At 37.3% G+C, this 21,555-nt stretch overlaps 1 protein-coding gene across 8 annotated transcripts in view; it reads left to right on the top strand.

The window, feature by feature from the left end:
* Window positions 1–21,555, top strand: part of MGAT4C (MGAT4 family member C) — an 879,465-nt gene that overhangs the window by 787,507 nt on the left and 70,403 nt on the right. For 5 of the 8 annotated variants that reach the window (XM_070788899.1, XM_019960318.2, XM_070788896.1 and 2 more), the window contains one exon: window positions 11,223–11,272. The exons of 2 other annotated variants lie outside the window; for them this stretch is intronic. Coding sequence is in view for 2 of the 6 variants with exons in the window: in XM_070788896.1 (XP_070644997.1) it covers window positions 11,223–11,272 (50 nt within the window). In the remaining 4 variants the exon portion in view is untranslated. Of the gene's footprint in view, window positions 1–3,269; window positions 6,386–11,222; window positions 11,273–21,555 lie in introns of those variants that run through there. One more of the 8 variants, XM_070788900.1, reaches the window with a different exon arrangement.

Below are 21,555 nucleotides of genomic sequence, written 5' to 3'. Positions count from 1 at the left end.
CTCTGCCTTAGGAGGAATAAGGAATAAGGAGGAACCAACACAATTTTTAACAAGCATTTAATGGCCACACATAAATTGGAGCAATGGATCACAAATCAGTTCTATAGTATTGACCAAGTGGAGAATCAGTAAATGCAAGGACATGGCCTGACAAAGATTGGGGCAAGGAAGGAGAGCTAAGAAAGCCCACCCCATGGCCTACAGGGCTTTCCAGCACTGCAGTGCTAGAGCTGGTCTGGGGGCAGGGTAACAAATAGAGAGAGATTTTCAGAGGCCTGGAAAGTTGGACTAGTAAGAAGAAAGCCTCAATAATTCACAAATCCCAGACAGCCAGCTCAACTACAGATTACTGTGACTCAGGCCCTCACACAGCCAAAAGAAGCCTTTTAATGACTTAACACACAGAGTAAACCAGAATTAACTGAAGTGGATGTTAAATTTGAAATTTTAGAGATGTAATTCAGTTGTTGTATTTGACAGACACCCAAGGGAATCAGAGACTCCTCTGAGTTTTTAGTAAGGCACATGTCCAGTTGAGAGGACTTAGGGATCCAGGATCTATGTGCAGTGTTCACCAGCTAGCACTTACACTTCTGCTCTTGATCTTATTCTCTATGGCAAGAAAGTTCACTCCTGCTTTTATTTCTAATCATCAACCTGGACTAGCAGGACTCATAATCTATTATATGCCTTTTACCCATCAAACAGATGATCCAGTACCTTTAAAAATGAAGTCCAATGGATCAAATATTAAAGATACTTTTGGCAATTTTCATTTTCACTGTGTATCTCTTTACTTGAAAGCTATGCACCTGGCCCAAGATTTTTTGCTCTACATCATCAGCAAGTTGGAGGTCTGTATTGGGAAGGGAACAAGGGGAGAATTTGATGGGAGGAGGTCCTCATTCCTTCCCCCACCTTCCTTTAGGAAGCATATGAAGACTGTCCTCCAACTCCATTATTTTCTACCAATGGATTTTTGCTAACACCATCCCCCATCAGTGTTGGTAAATATCTGTTATTTACCAGTGACATTCCATCATCTGCCTTGTTCAAACCCAGGATTTCACTCCCTACAGTTATTTCCTGAATAGGAGGCCCTATTGGACTGAATTCTTCCCATGAATTATTTTGCATTTTCTTTCTTTTGCTTTAATAACTATAAATTAATTGTCTTTAGACAGTAACTCAATTGGAGACTTGATAAAATTGCAATTCTTAGAACAGAATTTTATAGTAAAATTGATATTTTAATTAAAATTATTTGAAGGAATTATTTCCAATTTTATGGACTCTCTAGATTGCTAAGTGTTGTATTCTACTGTGATTAAATACTCAGTCATGACAAAAGCTATCATAGACATTTTACATGAAAAGTTAAGCAATTAGATTGACTTGAAACTTTAATAAGCCATATATGTTTCCTAAAAATGACAACTGAAAGTTTCTTGAGCTTTGCCTAAATAATTTTTAGTCATTAAAAAACAAACAAACAAAAGACATAGAGGCTCTGGGAAAATACTATAAAGGAAAACTATTGTTTGAGTGACATGAAAACTTCAGAGGGCAGTCTGTCTAGAGGTTTCCCATAGTGTATCAAAAAGTGGATTAGAGTGCTTGAGCCTCAGATAGGTCTGTCATCCCGAGATCTCTACTTCCTTTGGAAAAATAGAAGCTTTAGGCCTCCTTTTGGCAAATTGAGAACCAAATTTTCAAAAAAAAATGCTTTGTGTCCATTATCTTGCTTCCTGCTTCATTTCTGTTTCAATTCTGAGTAAGACTGCTATTTCCCATTTCTCTGGTCATTTTCAGACATTGATATGCATCATCATGTGTGGAGGTGGTGACTCACTCCACAAGTGACTCCTGTTCAGGGGTTGCTGCTCACATGTTCTTACAGAGAGCTGGTCAAGTGAGAGGAGCAAGAACCAGAAGAACAGAATCTTTGTCACTTTAATTCATGATAACCATGGTAATTGAAAATTCACACTATGGTTTTGTGTCAAAAAGTACACATACCTGGCTACCACAGTCTAGGTGGAGGAGCCTTTATCAACTATACAAGACACGTCAGATTGAGACTTGAAGGATCCAATATCTGGTCTTCCAGGGTGGATGTATCCCCCAGGGGGAGGGAGGAAGTGGGCAGGGACTGTCTGCATCCACAAGAGAGCAGAGGAGACAGTTGTTTCCAATCAGAGAATGGAAATTAGAAACACTGGTTTTAGCCCAGCTTGTCAGTAGAATTATAGTCTTTCTAAAAGGAGAAGAAATCAGCAAAGTGATGAATATAAATGTGAACAAACAGATGGACAGACCATGAAGGAAGAGCTAGTGTAAACATCTTAAGGAGAGATATAGATCTTCCAGATTTTCCTAGAATTCCATTTCCATGGAATGCTGCAACATATGAATTGAATGAGATGTTTGTATAGACATTCACAGAAAGATTGCAGTAAGATGCAGTTCATCTTCTAATTGAAGTCTCAAGAAGAGGATGATCAACATTGCTGCAGAGGTTACAGACGTTTCAACAGAAGTGAAATTTGATCAGGGTTTTGTCTAGGAAAATGGAATATATGTTCAAAAGCACTGAAGCTTGAAAGTTCATATGAAATGTATTTGAAAAATGGCAGGTAATTAAATGTGGCTGAGGCATAAAATGCTTGATAGGAATAAAACACATGGCTAAGAAATGTATCAAACCAAACAGTGAGAAGAGAAAACAATAAAGGAATCAAAGTCAAAAGTGTTCTGACCAGATTTGCATTTTAAGACATCATTTTGGCAACAGAATTATCTGATTTGCTTACCTAATTGGCACTATTAGACAACAGACAGCATTTATAACAGAGATATATTGAAAAGCCAGGAAGATAGCTGCTATGTAAACAGTAATACTACTTGGAACCTGAGTGCTTGGTAAAAAGAGCTCTCAAAAGTTTCAGTGACCGTGAAAATAAAACAAAGGAAGGTCAAAGGAAGGTCAAAGGAAGGTCAGAGGACCAGAGTGAAGACTTCAGGTATAACAAACAGCACTCCTGGCTAAGTCCAGTTTACATACGGCAGGCTCAGGTGGAGGAAAAAACATATAAAAGGAGGAGCCAAAGCACTTTCTCCCTCTCTTTCTCTCCCGCGTGCGTGTGCTCTTTCTCTCTCTCTCCCTCTCACTCTCTCTCTCTACCTCCCCCGCGCGCTCCTCCACTCTCTTCTCTTCCAGTCTTTGGGTTGGCATGCCCTCACGCTTCGAGGATGGATTCTCCTGCTATCTTCTAAATAAAAAAGAGCTGTAATACTGAAAAAAAAAAAAAAAGTTTCAGTGAGAAAATGTCTTCCTTACTTAACAACTTTTTCCCAATATCATTGTAATGGCTCTGCCTTTGGTTCATAAAAGAGTAGCCACAAGACATTATTCCCCCTTCCTCCAACCAAGATTCACCAATGAACTCCCTGCCCTTCTCCTGAACTTGACTATATGATTACAATTTGGAATTTGTGAATTTAACATTCCTGATTTTTAAGCTGTGAAAGTCCACATTGTGTAGTCATTTTTATACACGTTTTAAAGGCTTTAAGGCTGATATGTAAAAAGGAATCAATTATGGGAGTTACATCCAGCCAAACCACCCATTTTTAAACTTTAGTTTAACTTTGTAAAAAATGTTCCCCTAGTGTTTGAAGATGTAAGTATTGCAAAGTGATTAAAAAATAAGAAAAAGGAGTCAATAAGGAAATAACAAAAAATTGTTATGTAATAAAATGTGGCCCTTAAAAAATCCATTCATTAATACAAATTATTGAGATGATAAAGGAAAAAACTAAATCCAGATAATTAATATTTTGAATAAAAGATGAGAAGGACATGGGAATCACAGTGGGTTATATTAGGTTGGTGCAAAAAGTAATTGTGGTTTCAGATCATGAATTTTAAATAATTATAACTAGGCTCAAGCACATCTTTATCAACCAAAATAGGAACCATTGTAATCAACACATTTTTGCCAATAAAAACTAAGTTTGTCTATTCCTGTAGCATAAAAACCCATGCTTTGGGATTCGACAAACTCTTGGAAAGCATTTTCTGCATCCTGTTGGTTGTGGAAATATTTTCCCTGCAAAAAGTTGTCAAGATGCTTGAAGAAGTGGTAGTCAGTTGGTGAGAGGTCAGGTGAATATGGCAAATGAGGCAAAACTTCATAGCCAACTTCATTCAAATTTGGAAGCATTGGTTTTGTGATGTGTGGTAGAGCATTGTTGTGGAGAAGAACTGAGCCCTTTCTGTTGCCAGCTGCAGGTGTTGCAGTTTTCAGTGCATCTCACTGATTTGCTGAGTGTACTTCTTAGATGTAATGGTTCCACTGGGATTCAGATTGGCAACAGACCACCAAACAGTGACCATGATCTTTTTTGGGTGCAAGTTTAGCTTTGGGAAGTGCTTTGGAGCTTCTTCTCATCCAACCACTGAGCTTGTCATTACTGGTTATCATATAAAATCCACTTTCTGTCACAAGGCACAACCCGATTGAGAAATGGTTTGTTGTTGCATAGAATAAGAGAAGATAACACTTCAGAACGATGATTTTTTTTTTAATCATCTCATGAGTCACCCACTTATTGAGCTTTTTCACCTTTCCAATTTGTTTCAATGCTGAACGACCATAGAATGATCTACATTGAGTTTTTCAGAAACTTCTCATTCATTTGTAAGAGGATCAGCTTCGATTATCCTCTCAATTGGTTGTTGTCAACTCCTGATGGCTGGCCACTACACTCCTCATATTCAAGGCTTTGCAAAAGTTCTTGGACCACCACTGCACTGTATGCTTGTTACTGTTCCCAGGCCAAATGCATTGATACTGTGAGTTGTCTCTGCTGCTTTATAACTTGTTTTGAACTTGAATAAGAAAATTGTTCAAATTTGCTTTATATCTAACATCATGTCTGTAGTTCAAAATAAATATAAAATAAACAGCAAGTAATAAGTCTTTAGCAAAAATCCATAATGCTAGAAATGTCACATATGAGTCTATTTAGTTGGCATCATAGCCTACTTAGATGGCCTCCTTAGTTCAGCTAAGGCAAGCCATAATCAAGGAAGGGGCAAAACACCCTATCTTTCCAGTGTGAAGTGTTTGAAGATCATTAATTTGCCTTTTCATCATCTCAGTTCAGTCCCTCAGTCATTTCCGACTCTTTGTGACCCCATGGACTGCAGCAAGCCAGGCTTCCTTGTCCATCACCAACTCCCAAAGCTTGCTCAAACTCATGTCCATTGAGTTAGTGGTGTCATGCAACCATCTCACGCTCTGTCATCCCCTTCTCCTCCTGCCTTCAGTCTCTCCCGGCATCAGGGTCTTTCCCAATGAGTCATTTGTTCGCATTGGGTGGCCAAAGTATTGGAGTTTCAGCTTCAGCATCAGTCCTTCCAATGAATATCCAGGAATGATTTCTTTTAGGATGGATTGGTTGGCTCTCCTTGCAGTCCAAGGGACTCTCAAGAGTCTTCTCCAACACCACAGTTCAAAACCATCAATTCTTCGGTGCTCAGCTTTCTTTATAGTCCACCTCTCACATCCACACATGACTATGTTGTTTTCACTTTGGCTCCGTCTTTTCATTCTTTCTGGTGTTATTTCTCCACTCTTCTCCAGTAGCATATTAGGCACCTACTGACCTGGGGAGTTCATCTTTCAGGTCATATCTTTTTGTCTTTTCATAATGTTCATAGGGTTCTGAAGGGAAGAACATTGAAGTGATTCGCCATTGCCTTCTCCAGTGGACCACGTTTTGTCAGAACATCTCATCTACAGTGAAGGAAATTTTCAAGATTAAGTTAATGATTTTCCGACATTTTAGGCACTAAATTTACTTAAAAATGTTTAAAAAGTCACTGTAGCTAATCATCTCATTTACAAGTCAACTTAAACATTTGGGCAGTAACATGTGTAGGCCAAGGTATGTTAGAATGGAATTGACACTTCCTAGTTCCCCAGGGATCTTTCACTTTGCTTGGCTGGCTCTGCAACTCCAGGAAATTGCAGCCAGACTCCAGTAAAAGAACAATTTGCCTGTTCTTACCTTAGCTGCTGTTTGCTTTTCAACCCTCAACTTATAGAAATCAAATCTATTACTCAGCAGGTAGTGCTTGCACAAATGAAAGATAAATTTTTCTTCTAGATAGGACAGATCAGTGAGACTCATAAAATATTAATGATGAAAGCTTTGGGAATTAGATATATCCCTGACCATAGGTTTCTCTTGACAGTGAAGCACAGTCAGTTTAACCCACTTTTTTTTTTTTTCTGTAAGATTCCCATCAAGAATGATATGAAGGGAAAATAATGCATGATTTAAGATTCAGATGAGCACAGATTTTTTGAGAAAGGTAATTTTTCTGTCTTTCATTTTCTCTCATGTTTTGCATTCCTTATCTGCTGTAAATTTCAATGAGTGATGTAGTGTGGCTGATCTGATTCTTAAAGCTGCTCATGTGCTCATGACAGATACTGCTTGAGAATAATACAGAAAGTACACAGTTCTTCTTATTTAATTTAATATACAATAGAATAATAGCTCTGTGTGTGTGTTAGTGGCTCAGTCCTGTCCAACTCTTTGCGAACCTATGGACTGTAGCCCAACAGTCTTCTCTGTCCATGGAATTCTCCAGACAAGAATACTGGAGTGAGTAAGCATTCCCTTTTCCACAGGATCTTCCCAACCCAGGGATCAAACCCAGAATTCCTGCATTGCAGGCAGATTCCTTACCATCTGAGCCACCAGGGAAGCCCAATAATAACTGACATTTATATACTTGGAGCAATTCACTTATCCAAATAGAGATCTGTTGAATGCATATTCAAATATATATTAGTAAAGAAGTGCTCTGTATTCTTCAGAAAGTAATTGTTACAGATAGTTTTCACTTGCAAAGACTTATTATATTGAAAATCCTTCCAAGACTATTAAAAATGTACAATTAATTTTAGGTTTACTACTTTTTGTAGAATGCTTAGTCAATTACCATTACTGTGAGATTTTTTTCAACATACATTTTCATTTTATTCAGAAACAAAATTTACATTTATAACATTTAAGGATCATAGAAATTTATCATTCTCTTATTATGGCAACCTGAATACTTACTTACATGTATTTATAAATATGTATTTATACATTATATATTTACATATCCATAATGTTAAATATTCAAATTCTAAATATTGGACAGTTGTTGAAAATGATAAAATAATATTATTGACCAATTACTTTAAAAATTATTTGATTTTTATGCTAACAATAATTTTTTGCATGATTCATAATGTTTTTAATCATGCTAAAAAGCAAGAGTACATTAAAAGTAACTATTGTTCATAGTAATGCCTCACAAGGAAGACAACCACCAAAAATTTACCAAAGTAAATACAACTAAAACGTATCTATTAGAATTTGGCATATTAAGAATGCCATTTAAGATGCTATATATTAATAACTAGAAAAATAAAGCATATTTTTCATTCATACACTTATTTCTCTAAATAGAATAAATTCTTAAAATAAATTTGTTTTTATATTAAAATAACATTTATTAAAAGAAGGCATATGACTATCCAAGCAGAGAAATTTATTTTTGCTTAATTACCTTTATTTAATGAATATCTTATTTCATGAATCTTTTCTCAGGTACATCCCAATTATACTTTTCCTCACTATACATGTACAATTATACAAAATCCAAATGGAATCCTTATAAACCAGTAATGTGACCCTAATTAGGATCCTGTGTTTACAAAGCATGTTTGAGTCTCCAGTTGGTGATAAGCATACAGGAACAAATCCGCAGATTCCATTTTGTAAATCAGCCTTTTACAAAATTCATCAACACACTATAAAATATCAGATCTTTTGTTAAAATATATCTTAAAATATGTTTAAGGTCACATCACTAGTAAGTGAAAAGACTCAAGACAGGTCCATAACAAGACACCTGGTCCTGAAGCATATTATTACATTCTCAAAACCAATAATGTATTCATAGTTGCCTGGTCATCTGAACATCGTCTCTAGGGTCTAGAATCCCTTTATCAATATATTCCATTCATAAGTTTGAAAATAAACTCCATAGCCCAAATGGCCTGCTGTAGCCAAGTACCAAAGCTTGCATAGAATTAAACTCATTGTTACTACAGCTTTCTGTATGCCAAATTTTGGGATCTGGTCCCATCACTTCATGGGAAATAGATGGGGAAACAGTGTAAGACTTTATTTTGGGGGGCTCCAAAATCACTGCAGATGGTGATTGCAGCCATGAAATTAAAAGATGCTTACTCCTTGGAAGGAAAGTTATGACCAACCTAGATAGAATATTCAAAAGCAGAGACATTACTTTGCCAACAAAGGTCCATCTAGTCAAGGCTATGGTTTTTCCTGTGGTCATGTATTGATGTGAGAGTCGGACTGTGAAGAAGGCTGAGTGCCGAAGAATTGATGTTTTTGAACTGTGGTGTTGGAGAAGACTCTTGAGAGTCCTTTCAACTGCAAGGAGATCCAACCAGTCCATTCTGAAGGGGATCAGCCCTGGGATTTCTTTGGAAGAAATGATGCTAAAGCTGAAACTCCAGTACTTTGGCCACCTCATGCGAAGAGTTGACTCACTGGAAAAAACTCTGATGCTGGAAGGGATTGGGGGCAGGAGGAGAAGGGGACGACAGAGGATGAGATGGCTGGATGGCATCACTGACTCAATGGATGTGAGTCTGAGTGAACGCCTGGAGTTTCTGATGGACAGGGAGGCCTGGCATGCTGCGATTCATGGGGTCGCAAAGAATCGGACACGACTGAGCAACTGAACTGAACTGAATAGCTAGGCCTCCTTAAATCCTACCTCCTTTCTGCCTCACTCTAATAACTGTAGGTGCTACACTCTCCATGCTGAGATATAACCAATTATCTATAACAATAATAACTCCATATTTAGAAATGAATTATTTGAAATGAAAATTCTAAAATGACTGATACCATTTAAAAATATTAATATCAATCTCCAATTGCAACGGTTTTTGCTATATCTGGAAGCTACAAAAGAAAAAACAAAGTAGAAAAAAAGTGCAGCGACTCTAGAGAGGGTCTTTTTGACCACAGAAGCTAACCACGTTGCATCTAAGTAGAGATGAAAGAAGCTGATGGAGATGGCTGGAGAGGCAGAGAAATTTGTGCCTCAAGAGCATCTGAATTCTCACCATTAACTGTTGTGTAAAATAATGAATGTTTATATAGCATCAAACTTCAGAAAATAGCATTATTGTTTCCTTGGAGGTATCTAAGTAGCCCAGGAAAGCACAAAATATTTTAAAATATCAGTTAAGTTCAGTTCAGTTGCTCAGTCGTGTCTGACTCTTTGAGACCCCATGAATCACAGCACACCAGGCCTTCCTGTCCATCACCATCTCCCGGAGTTCACTCAAACTCACGTCATCCAGTTGGTGATGCCATCCTGCCATCTCATCCTCTGTTGTCCCCTTTTCCTCATGTCCTCAATCTCCCCCAGCATCAGAGTCTTTTCCAATGAGTCAACTCTTCGCATGAGGTGGCCAAAGTACTGGAGTTTCAGCTTTATCATCATTCCTTCCAAAGAACACCCAGGGCTGATCTCCTTTAGAAAGGACTGGTTGGATCTCCTTGCAGTCCAAGGGACTCACAACAGTTCAAAAGCATAAATTCTTTGACACTCAGCTTTCTTCACAATCCAACTCTCGCATCCATCCATGACCACTGGAAAAACCATAGCTTTGACTAGAAGGACCTTTGTTGGCAAAGTAATGTCTCTGCTTTTCAACATGCTGTATAGATTGGTCACAACTTTTCTTCCAAGGAGTAAGCATCTTATAATTTCATGGCTGCAGTCACCATCTGCAGTGATTTGGAGCCCCCCAAAAATAAAGTCTGACACTGTTTCCACTGTTTCCCCATCTATTTCCCATGAAGTGATGAGACCAGATGCCGTGATCTTCGTTTTCTGAATGTTGATCTTTAAGCCAACTTTTTCACTCTCCACTTTCACTTTCATCAAGAGGCTTTTGAGTTCCACTTCACTTTCTGCCATAAGGGTGGTGTCATCTGCATATCTGAGGTTATTGATATTTCTCCGGGCAATCTTGATTCCAGCTTGTGCTTTTTCCTGCCCAGCGTTCCTCATGATGTACTCTGCATATAAGTTAAATAAACAGGGTGACAATATACAGCCTTGACGAACTCCTTTTCCTATTTGGAACCAGTCTGTTGTTCCATGTCCAGTTCTAACTGTTGCTTCCTGACCTGCATGTAGATTTCTCAAGAGGCATGTCAGGTGCTCTAGTATTCCCATCTCTTTCAGAATTTTCCTCAGTTTATTGTGATCCAGACAGTCAAAGGCTTTGGCATAGTCAATAAAGCAGAAGTAGATGTTTTTCTGGAACTCTCTTGCTTTTTTTATTTTAAAATATAAGTAGTACTTTTAAGCCCAGTTGAGAAAAATGCAAAATAACAATATATTTGTCCTCAAATTGTCTTTACTTAAAGAATATGCGCATGACTTTTAAGACATTATTAGAGACTTTTCTTCATGTATTCATTGTGTTATAGACACACAATTTTCTTCTGAATAACTTTGTTAACAAAATCTGGCAGATAGTCAATAGCAAACTCTGTTCCAGTAAATGAATGTATAATGTTATAGCAGGAACAATCTCTTGAATGTTTTATACCTTTATAACTGGTGGAAAAATCAAAACATGGATAAACATGGAACAAACTAGCCCATACACTTTTTAGGTGACGTGAAGCTAACCTAAAGCTTACTGCAGTTACTTTCTAAAGACAAATAATTCTGCGCTTATGTGAAATATTGTAAAATATATCTAACTTATTAGCTAGCTCAGATCAAATCAATGATAATGTTAAAAGACATATATGTGTGTATTTTTATAGTATATAATGTAAGCTTCAAACATTTAATATGGCTACTTTTAATGAATAATTTAACCTAATATAAAGAAGTATTCTGTGAGATATTTATTAAATAATTATAGTAAATGTTCTTTCTATATTTTTCTCTCAATTTGGAAAACTAGAAAATATGAATATAATATGATTGCATGGGAATAGCAAATTATCTATAATAATTTTTATTTTACTTTTATAAATAACAAGAGGATTGAATTAGTAATATTGGACTTTCTTTTTTCCAGTATATCCACATTTTCTACACAGGACAGATTGTGACTACTTCTTTCTTAAGGTGAGACTGAATGTAATTCACAGTGGAATTTTGAGGGGCTATACTTTTTATATTTATTGAAGATATTTATCTTTTTATATTATCAAAGATATTCCACAAATCAAATTGTCTTAGGGTAGTTAGTTGTGGTGGTTTACCCACTTAGTCATGACCAACTCTTGCAACATCATGGACTATAGCCCACCAGGCCCCTCTGTCCATGGGATTTCCCAGGCAAAAATACTGAAGTGGTTGTCATTTCCGTATCCAGAGGATCTTCCTGACCCAGGGATCAAACCCATGTTTCCTACATTTCAAAGTGATCTCCTGCATTGCAGGCAGATTCTTTTCTTCTCAGCCTAAATCTGAGGGTATCTGCTTATTAGTTTTATATGCATATATTCTATTTGTTCAACAGTACTTTTTTCACTACAAACTCTGCTACTGCTGCTGCTATAAGTCACTTCAGTCATGTCTAACTCTGTGCGACCCCAAAGACGGCAGCCCACCAGGCTCCCCTGTCCCTGGGATTCTCCAGGCAAGAACACTGGAGTGGGTTGCCATTTCCTTCTCCAATGCATGAAAGTGAAAAGTGGAAGTGAAGTCACTCAGTCATGTCTGACTCCTAGCCACCCCATGGACTGCAGCCCACCAGGCTCTTCCGTCCATGGGATTTTCCAGGCAAGAGTACTGGAGTGGGGTGCCATTGCCTTTGGATGTTTATTGGCAACTTCTGAGTTTATCAAAGCATATAACTTGATGTTTTTATTAAAACTTGGAAATTTATTGATGCTAAAAGAAAAAAAACACGTCATAGTTAGAACAATAATAAAATATTCTATTACAAGTAATACAATTAAGATACCTCGTGAAGCAAATGAATACACACACACAGAGAAGCATGTTAATATCTTTAAGTTTTTCCTAAAATGCAAGTATATTAGATTATTTTAATTACCAGGTACCATCATTTTTTTAAACAATGCTGTGGCTATTTTTGCTCTATTACTCCAAGAATTAGATATCTTATTATTGTATCATAAATTAATATTGTTTATTCACATATTCATCACTGTTTTTTCAGTGTTCCTTATTAGAACTTCCACCTTATCTATTTATCTGAAGTACATTTTTTAGACTTTGCTTTAGTGAAGATTTTTCAGTTTTTCTATGTCTGAAAGTATTTTGTATTTGGCTCTTGTCCTTAGAAAATAATTTCTCTGAACTGTGAATCTACATTGTCAGGGATTATTTCTGATTGAAAAGGGGTACATACAAGGAACAATTAGAGGCATTGCATGTTTAGAGTCTCTTAAAATGCTAATGGTTAATTATTTATATTTTACAGATGAGGTAAATAGTGACATTTTTCTCTTTGGTCTTAGCTTAAAAGGCTATCCTCTGCTAAAACTTTAATTCAAACTATGTTTCTACCTCCACAGGTCTCCAACCTTTTCCTTCATAATTCTGATATGATTCTGTTACTTTTTTCTCTTCCCTGGAGCAAGGACATTATCATATTAATATTACTAAACTATTAAGCCCTGTCAACAGTGAAAAGGAGTATGCGTGCACGTGTGCGTGTGCGGTCATGTCCAACTCTTGTGACCCATGGATTGTAGCCCTCCAGGCTCTGTCCGTGGGATTTCCCAGGCAGGAATACTGGAGTGGGTTACCAGAGATGGAGTATAGTCTTTGTTTGTTTCTGCTTTTGAAGAAAACAAAAACACTTACTTTGGGTTCTTTTTCTAATCTTTTAGACTCCTTGAACACACAATATTAATTTTAGAGCCTTTGGGATTCTTGTAATTACTACTAATGCTTACTGTTTAACTAAGCAGGCAATTAATAAAGTGCCCATGTAGACTCTCTTATGAGAGAATATGGTAATTGGAAAAGGTAGCTAAATTTGGAGAGGACACGTTCACAAATTTTTCTTCTCTCTAGTCATGTGAAAAATGTGTATATAAAGTAGCTGTTGTTGGCATTTTCCAGCATAAACATTTCAAACATTTTTGTTTACTCCCTTTTGAGCTTGGCACTTTCACACTGGTTAAAATTAGTCAGATTTATTTGTGGAAAATAGTATTAAAATGTTCATGTTTTTCATTATGAAACCCATTATTATTTTTTACTTTAAAATATAGCACATGCTATTTTTCCTGTTTTTTTTTTCCCCCAAAGATAATGTGAAAATACCATTAAAAAAACATTCAAATATTCAAACAGTTATAACAAACTGTTTCTTGGGGTAGGGAGATTTTCAAATATAAATTTTAATCCATCAGAACTGAGATCACTTCCATAAGTTGGTTTATTGTGTAAATTTTAATTTTCAAGTTTCTAGTAGCAATTAAAATTCACAGTAATTTGTGTTGTCCCAAATACTTGTAATGTATGTAGTTAATTTTTCCTTTCAATGCAGCTCAGTTCAGTTGCTCAGCTGTGTCCAACTCTTTGCGACCCCATGAATCACAGCACGCCAGGCCTCCCTGTCCATCACTAACTCTCAGAGTTCACTCAAACTCATGTCCATCGAGTTGGTGATGCCATCCAGCCATCTCATCCTCTGTCATCCCCTTCTCCTGCCCCCAATCCCTCCCAGCATCACGGTCTTTTCCAATGAGTCAACTCTTCGCATGAGGTGGCCAAAGTATTGGAGTTTCAGCTTCAGCATCAGTCCTTCCAATGAACAGCTAGGACTGATCTCCTTTAGGATGGACTGGGTGGATCTCCTTGCAGTCCAAGGGACTCTCAAGAGTCCTCTCTAACACCATAGTTCAAAAGCATCAATTCTTGGGCACTCAGCTTTCTTCACAGTCCAACTCTCACATCCATACATGACCACTGGAAAAACCACAGCCTTGAGTAGATGGACCTTTGTTGGCAAAGTAATGTATCTCTGCATTGAAGGGTAGGGCTCTTTAATTACATATTCTACTTCATGCATTTCCACTTTTCCAACTATCTACAGCTAACTCAAAGAATTAAAGAAATAAGCAAAAGAAGCTATTGTAGTCAAATACAGTTGAATTATCCAGCTTCATATGTGAAATTTTAGTGAGCTATTATGCATTGCAGTATGCAGTATTAGCCCACAGAAAATTTTAACTCTTTATAATCCTTTCATCAGAGCAGATGTGTGGTCCCATATTACCTGTCTTTTGTGATAAACATAGACTTCTCAGAAACTGAGTAGTCATATCTCACATTTTAACCAATTCTTTACATAATTTTAGAGCAGTGAAGCATATCCAGTTCAAAATCTTTCATTTTGATCTTCATAGAGTAAAATTTATGAGCAACTTAACCTCCCCAAGTGCATCATTACCACAACTCCACTGGGATTCTTCAACCTTCAACCTCAAGCTAAATTTGGCAAGACTTTGAATGGATGTTCTCTTAGTTAAAATTCTCAGCTTCTGTATTTCTATATTCCATGGAAATTATTGCTTTCTATAAAATTGGCAAGTAAATATTTGCTTACAAAATAGAATGATATTGATCTGCATGTGTTTTAGAAAGGAAATAAGCCTCATTGTTAAAATATAGAATAATCAGACTCAAAATGACTCAGTATTATTCTATAAGTGAAAATACATATATCCACAGTCTATGGATCACAAGACTTTAGAATTGCGATATACTAGGGGAATTATGTCATGAAGGACAAAACAGTGATTTTTATTTGAGGAACAAACTGCTATTCTCATAATGTAGAATGTTAAATCACCCCACTCCCATACTCTTGCCTGGAAAATCCCATGGACAGAGGAGCCTGGTAGACTGCAGTCCATGGGGTCACTAGGAGTCACACATGACTGAGTGACTTCCCTTTCACTTTTCACTTTCCTGCATTGGAGAAGGAAATGGCAACCAACTCCAGTTTTCTTGCCTGGAGAATCCCAGGGACAGGGGAGCCTGGTGGGCTGCAGTCCATGGGGTCGCTAGGAGTCAGACATGAATGAGTGACTTTCCTTTCACTTTTCACTTTCATGCATTGGAGAAGGAAATGGCAACCCACTCCAGTGTTCTTGCCTGGAGAATCCCAGGGATGGGGGAGCCTGGTGGGCTGCCGTCTATGGGGTCCCACAGAGTCTGACACGACTGAAGCGACTTAGCAGCAGCAGCAGCAGCAGAATGTTAAATAAATAAGAAAAGTGTAGCAGTTCTCAGACTATTTTCTTTCAGGATCCTGTCTTAAAAATTATTGAAGACTCCAAAGAGGTTTGTTATGTGCATTTTACATTGATATTTACTGTATTAGAAGCTAAAATATAAATTTTATATATTCATTATAAATTTTATATATTCATCATTTACTTGAACACTATTACTTATAAATAACATGTTTTATGGAAAACAGCTGCCTTTTTTAAGCAAAGCAAAATTTAGTGAGAAGAGCAGCATTGTTTTCTATTTTTGCTAATCTCTTTTATGTGTGGCTCAATAGGAGATTGTTGGGTCCTCCTTTCTGTACTGCATTCATTGTCTTTTGATATCACACCTTATGAAGACTTTGGAAATCTCCACTGTATGCTCTTGACAGAATGAGGACTAAAAGACAAAGTCTTAATATAATTATCAAAGTAGTTTTAACCTTGCAGTTGCACAGAAAAAGGTGATGGAGATACCAGGTAACTGTTGATGACACTGGAAATTGCTGATTGGTGGCTTCAAACAGCAATGTACTTTCCCTCTGAGTTTCCAGGTTACCTGGACCATTCTGCCATCCTGGACTGGGCTTGACTATGCTCCTTGGCTTACTCATGTGTTTGCACTCAACTCCTCCATTGCCTGGAAGCTGGCCACTCTAGGAAGGCCTTGGCTCCAGCAAGCTAGCCTGGCCTGTTTCCATGGCAGTCAGTGTTCTAGAAGGGAAAATTGAAGCATGAAAGGCCTGAGTTCTAGGCTTAGATCTGAATACACTGTCAATTCTATGGCATTCATTTGGCTGAAATGTATCAAAAAGTCAACCCACATCCATATGTGGAAAATAGGCTCTATCTTTTGATGAGAGAAGTTACAGTCATATTGAAAAGGGGGTACATAACACAAAAGAATTTGGGGCATTTTGTCAATTAACCATAGCATCCTAGCTAAGCCTTCTCCTAAAGAAGATAAAGGTAACTCTTTGCCTCATTTTCAATGTATTTAACTCTCTTGTATCTACCGTAGGAATCTGAAAGGACATACTTATAAATAATAGTGTTACCATTTAAAATGTATTAGTTTGGGCTCTACATTGTCAATACTTACATATAACCAGGGCTTCAGATATAACCAGGTCCTGACACATGAAAGTGAAGTCGCTCATTCGTGTCCGACTCTTTGCAACCCCATGAATCACAGCACGCCAGGCCTCCCTGTCCATCACCAACTCCCGGAGTTCACTCAGACTCACGTCCATCAAGTCAGTGATGCCATCCAGCCATCTCATCCTCTGTCATCCCCTTCTCCTCCTGCCCCCAATCCCTCCCAGCATCAGAGTCTTTTCCAATGAGTCAACTCTTCGCATGAGGTGGCCAAAGTACTGGAGTTTCAGCTTCAGCATCAGTCCTTTCAAAAATGCTTACGTCCAGCCAGTTGTTGTAATGTGGGAATGCAAGTCCATTATTGCTGTATACTCTAATTAAAAAAAAAAAACAAACTAGACGTTTATATAAAATTCTTCCTTTCTCACATATTTCATGGACCAAGTCAATTCTGTTAGAACCTAGAATCTCCCCTAGCTGGTTATTTTTTTGAAACTTGGATCATTTGAACATTGCAGATGTTGTCATGAAATTTCCATTTTTTATGCTTTGTTTCAATTGATATATTGCTTCATTATTGCTGTTCATTCATATTGATATTGATGTATGAATATTGATATCATACATATTCATAATCTAGTCTTGCTGTCTCTTTAAAAATTTATGCAATCTTTAGCTCTCATGCATTAGAATGTAGGAACATCCTAAACAAATTTAACTCAAATAAAACTGTAAAAGGTAAGCAAAAGCCAGAGAGAATGTGAGAGATACAGAAATAACAGCTTACATAAATTTGTGTTAGGCAGTTTTACATTCCATTTCACTTGGTATACCTCAGTGACATGAGAATGCAATGGGAGATGTAAGTCTGTTATTCCCACTGTTATCACTAGTTCCCATAGGTGAACATCTTACTCACCAAACAGAATTTGATTCTAGTGCTTAAGATGCATGTATCGCATGTTGTTGTTTAGTCACTAAGTCGTATCCAACTCTTGCAACCCGGACATAACTCACCAGTCTCCTCTGTCCATGGGATTTCCTAGGCAAGAATACTGGAGAGGGTTGCCTTTCATTCTCCACAGGATCTTCCCAACTAGGAATCGAACCTATCTCCGGCATTGCAGGTGGATTCTTTACTGTTGAGCCCCAGGGGAAGCCCACAAACCTAGATAGATTACATTTGATTCTCAATAGAAAAAGCACAATCATTTATAATGTGGAAAGAATTACTGACTATGGTGAATGCAGTTTTAAACAGAATATCAATCTGAAGCATAGCATGATAGTTCTATTTCTCCCATATTTGATTATATATGTTTTATATTTTACTTTGTGATTTTGGATTTAATGACTACATAAGACACTATGATTTTAGACTTAAAGGCATTTCAAATCTTGAAAAGGAAACCTCAACCTAGCTTTTGTCCTATCAATAAGTTAAATATGTCCCTTGGAGTCCCTAGCATTAATATTTTTCCTTATGCATAAATTGTGTTTGAACTAATGATCTTCACATTTCGATGTATCTTGACTATTCTATGACTATCAGCTTGACTTTTAGGTCATTTTTAAAATAATTTAGGACTTCCCAGGTGGCACTAGTGGTAAAGAACCCACCTACCAATGTAAGAGACATAGAGACAAAGGTTCGATCCCTGGGTTGCAGTATTCCTGCCTGGAGAATCCTATGGACAGAGGAGCCTGGCAGGCCAGAGTCCATAGGGTGGCAAAGAGTTGGACATGACTGAAATGACTTAGCACTCATGCACATGCTTTGAATCACTGAGTAAATGATAAACATTTACCTCCAGATTACAATATAACTAATATTCTATTAGAAAGCAATACATAAATATGTGTTGTAGCTAATCAGCTTTTTGTCTTGCCTCTTCAAACTTCTTTAAAAAAAAAAAAACAACGCTGTGTGCATAAAAGATTTCTCAACAAATGTTTGTTGGTCATTGATACAGGTGAACTTTTCAATTTGTTTTTTCTGTCTCATGTACAAGTAGTTATACCCCCTAATATTTAGACACATTACAAGCTTCACAGTAGAGTGAGGATCTCTTGCAAAGACTATATTCGTTTTTATTCCACAATCATACAGATTTCAATTTCAATGTTAGTCTGCTGCTGCTGCTAAGTCGCTTCAGTCATGTCCGACTCTGTGCGGCCCCATAGACAGCAACCCACCAGGCTCCCCTGTCCCTGGGATTCTCCAGGCAAGAATACTGGAGTGGGTTGCCATTTCCTTCTCCAATGCATGCATGCATGCTAAGTCATTTCAGTCATGTCTGATTCTGTGCGATCCTATGGACAGCAGCCCACCAGGCTCTGCTGTCCACGGGATTGTCTAGGCAAGAATACTAGAGTGGGTTGCCATTTCCTTCTCCCTATATCAGTCTAAAACACAATATCTTAGCCTTTTCAAGATACTTTCACAAAATACCACAGCTTGAATAGTTTATCAACAACAGACATTTATTTCTCATTAAAAATTATATTTTCAATGCTAGAAAAAATAAACTTGGACTTCCATAATGTTCATTTTAATAGGATTATAAGACAACAAATGTTTGTCTAAGTCAGTTGCTACTTGCAATTAAGAAATTTGCTTATTATCATTAAACAGTCATTTATAAGCTGTCCTTCCAAATACAGTTATATGCAATTAAAATTAACCCCTAGACACAATCTATTCTGTTCTATTCTGTAACCATTACACTTTCACAGTTCTTTCTAATGTTAATGAGAAGTTACACACCTTCGTCAATGAATAAAAGGACAACTCTTGTAAAGTTCCTCATTAGCTGAAATAAACTATCACTAATATCACAGGCAATAGATTTAAATTAGGTAGGTGACTCCTTCCTCACTGAAGAAAATGAATCCAAAGAAAAACAATAATTACTAATCATCAGGAAGTATTTTAGCAAGTTCTGAGACCCAGCCTCCTGACACATTGTAAAGCAGGAGATGATTACTGCCACAAGAAGCAGAAGGGAAATTTTGTGTTATCACACGGTGAGAAGACTCAACAAGTTTTTACCAGCCAGGATCTATGCTCAAGTAGTTGAAAAGCAGTTTGTATATATTTAAATACTAGGTTATTTACAAAGCGTACTGAAATAAGCACTGGCCCAGAAATGTTTCCATTATGTTAAATAGCTGTTCTCATGTGTGGTAGCAGATCTGGTCCCAGCCTCCGACTGGCTGTGTACTGCCTTTTTTTCCCATGACTCACCCTACTTTTTAACCCTATATTTGTTGACCTGACATTAACATTTACATTTGCCTTAAACTATAACAAGACCTGATGGGGCTGGAGACCTTTTCTAATATGAGTCATTCTATTTAATTCATTGTATGATTTCAATGCTGAACTGTGTGGTACTGTTGATGTAAAAGGTGTAGAAAGCTTATGAAAACACAGAATCAGTCACCTCTTTATTACTAGTAGTAAATAATAATAAAACAGCCCCCACTGATTACATTTAAGAAACTTAAGAAAGTATAGTATGCTTAAGAAAGTATACTTTGATTATATATAATTATATCTCAGAGTCATCAATAAAGTCAACATTTACACATCTGTAGTCTACTTTGTGGCCGCCAGATGGTTAGATTTGGAAATTTAAGCAGGAATAATTTCTACAGGTTTTGAAGTAGAACTGTGAACTAAATGGGAGCGGTTTATTCAACTGATTATTTTGGGGTACAGAATTAATCTAATGGACTTTTCTGGGGTATGTGCCAAGTCCTCGTTGCTTTGTTTTCTCCTATAATTAAAGAAATAACCCTTGAACTAAGTTGTTAATGTGCCAGTTTTAAAATGAAGAGCCTGAGGATTAAGACCTTGCCTAAAATCACACAGCCAGTAGTAGAAAATCCAGGATGCAAATTCAGGTGTATCTAGCTTCCACAGTATCTCTTTCAAGCAAATGAGGATGAGATTTAGAGTTGAATTTTAAGAGTGAATTGGGGCTAATTAACAATGCATGTGCTCAGTCATTCAGTTGTGTCCAACTCTCTGTGACTCCATGGACTGTACTCACCAGGCTCCTCTGTCAAGGGGATTCTCCAGGCAAGAATACTGAAGTGAGTTGTCATTTCCTCCTCCAGGAGATCTTACTGACCCAAGGATCAAACCCTCATTCATCTCTTGAGTCTCCTGCACTGGCAGGCAGATTCTTTACCACTGAATCCCCTGTTTTCTAAGCGTTAAGAGGCAATTAAGCAGGCAAGGAGAAAGTAAATCAAGACACAGAAAACAACAGAAACAATGATAGGGCACAGATGATAAGGTAAATGGCATAATTTAAGGAGTAGATACCAGTAGCCATAATATTGTTAGAAAGTAATCCCAGAAAAATAGATTAGAAATGCAGGCAGTAGCCCAAATACAACGCACCTCACATGAAGTGTTATGGAGGTATAAATCATTCAAAGATTTTAAACACAAAAAGCAGAATTGTAATGAATCTTTAGAAAAATAATGCTATTATAACAATATGTTTGATGAATTGTAGAAGTGAAGGGATGTTGGTGGGTCTTTTAGACTCCTGGACCCAATTTCAAGGTTTGTGTGTCGGAGGGTATGGGGTGCTTTTCTCATAACATCAAACAATTCTCAGACACCAGCAAATTGTCCAAGAATTAAACTTGATTCTGACACTGTCTACTGGGAAATAGTGTCAGATCCTGCAGGTTGAGGGCTCACACTGCTTCACAATACCCCACCACCACCACCACCACTTCAGATGCCAGTTACAAGCCCAAATTCTTACCTATGCTTCTAACCAACTGGCTGAAGCTCAAAGGTTCCCTAGACCCCTTCCCAGGATTGATTAATTTGTAAAGTGGCTCAGTACTCAGAAAAACATTTCACTTACTAGATCACCAGTTTAATATAGATTGATACAGAGGGATTTAATACAGATGGAAGAGATATCTAGAACAAGGTATAGGGAAAGGATGCAACATTTCCACACCCTCTCTAGATGTGCTACTCTGCTAGCACCTACACATGTCCATCAGCCTGGAAGC

This window comes from Bos indicus, chromosome 5 (genome assembly GCF_029378745.1).
Source record: "Bos indicus isolate NIAB-ARS_2022 breed Sahiwal x Tharparkar chromosome 5, NIAB-ARS_B.indTharparkar_mat_pri_1.0, whole genome shotgun sequence".
Lineage (NCBI taxonomy): Eukaryota > Metazoa > Chordata > Mammalia > Artiodactyla > Bovidae > Bos > Bos indicus.
The sequence above is the reverse complement of the archived record's forward strand: the minus strand, read 5'-3'. Positions and strand labels throughout refer to the sequence as shown.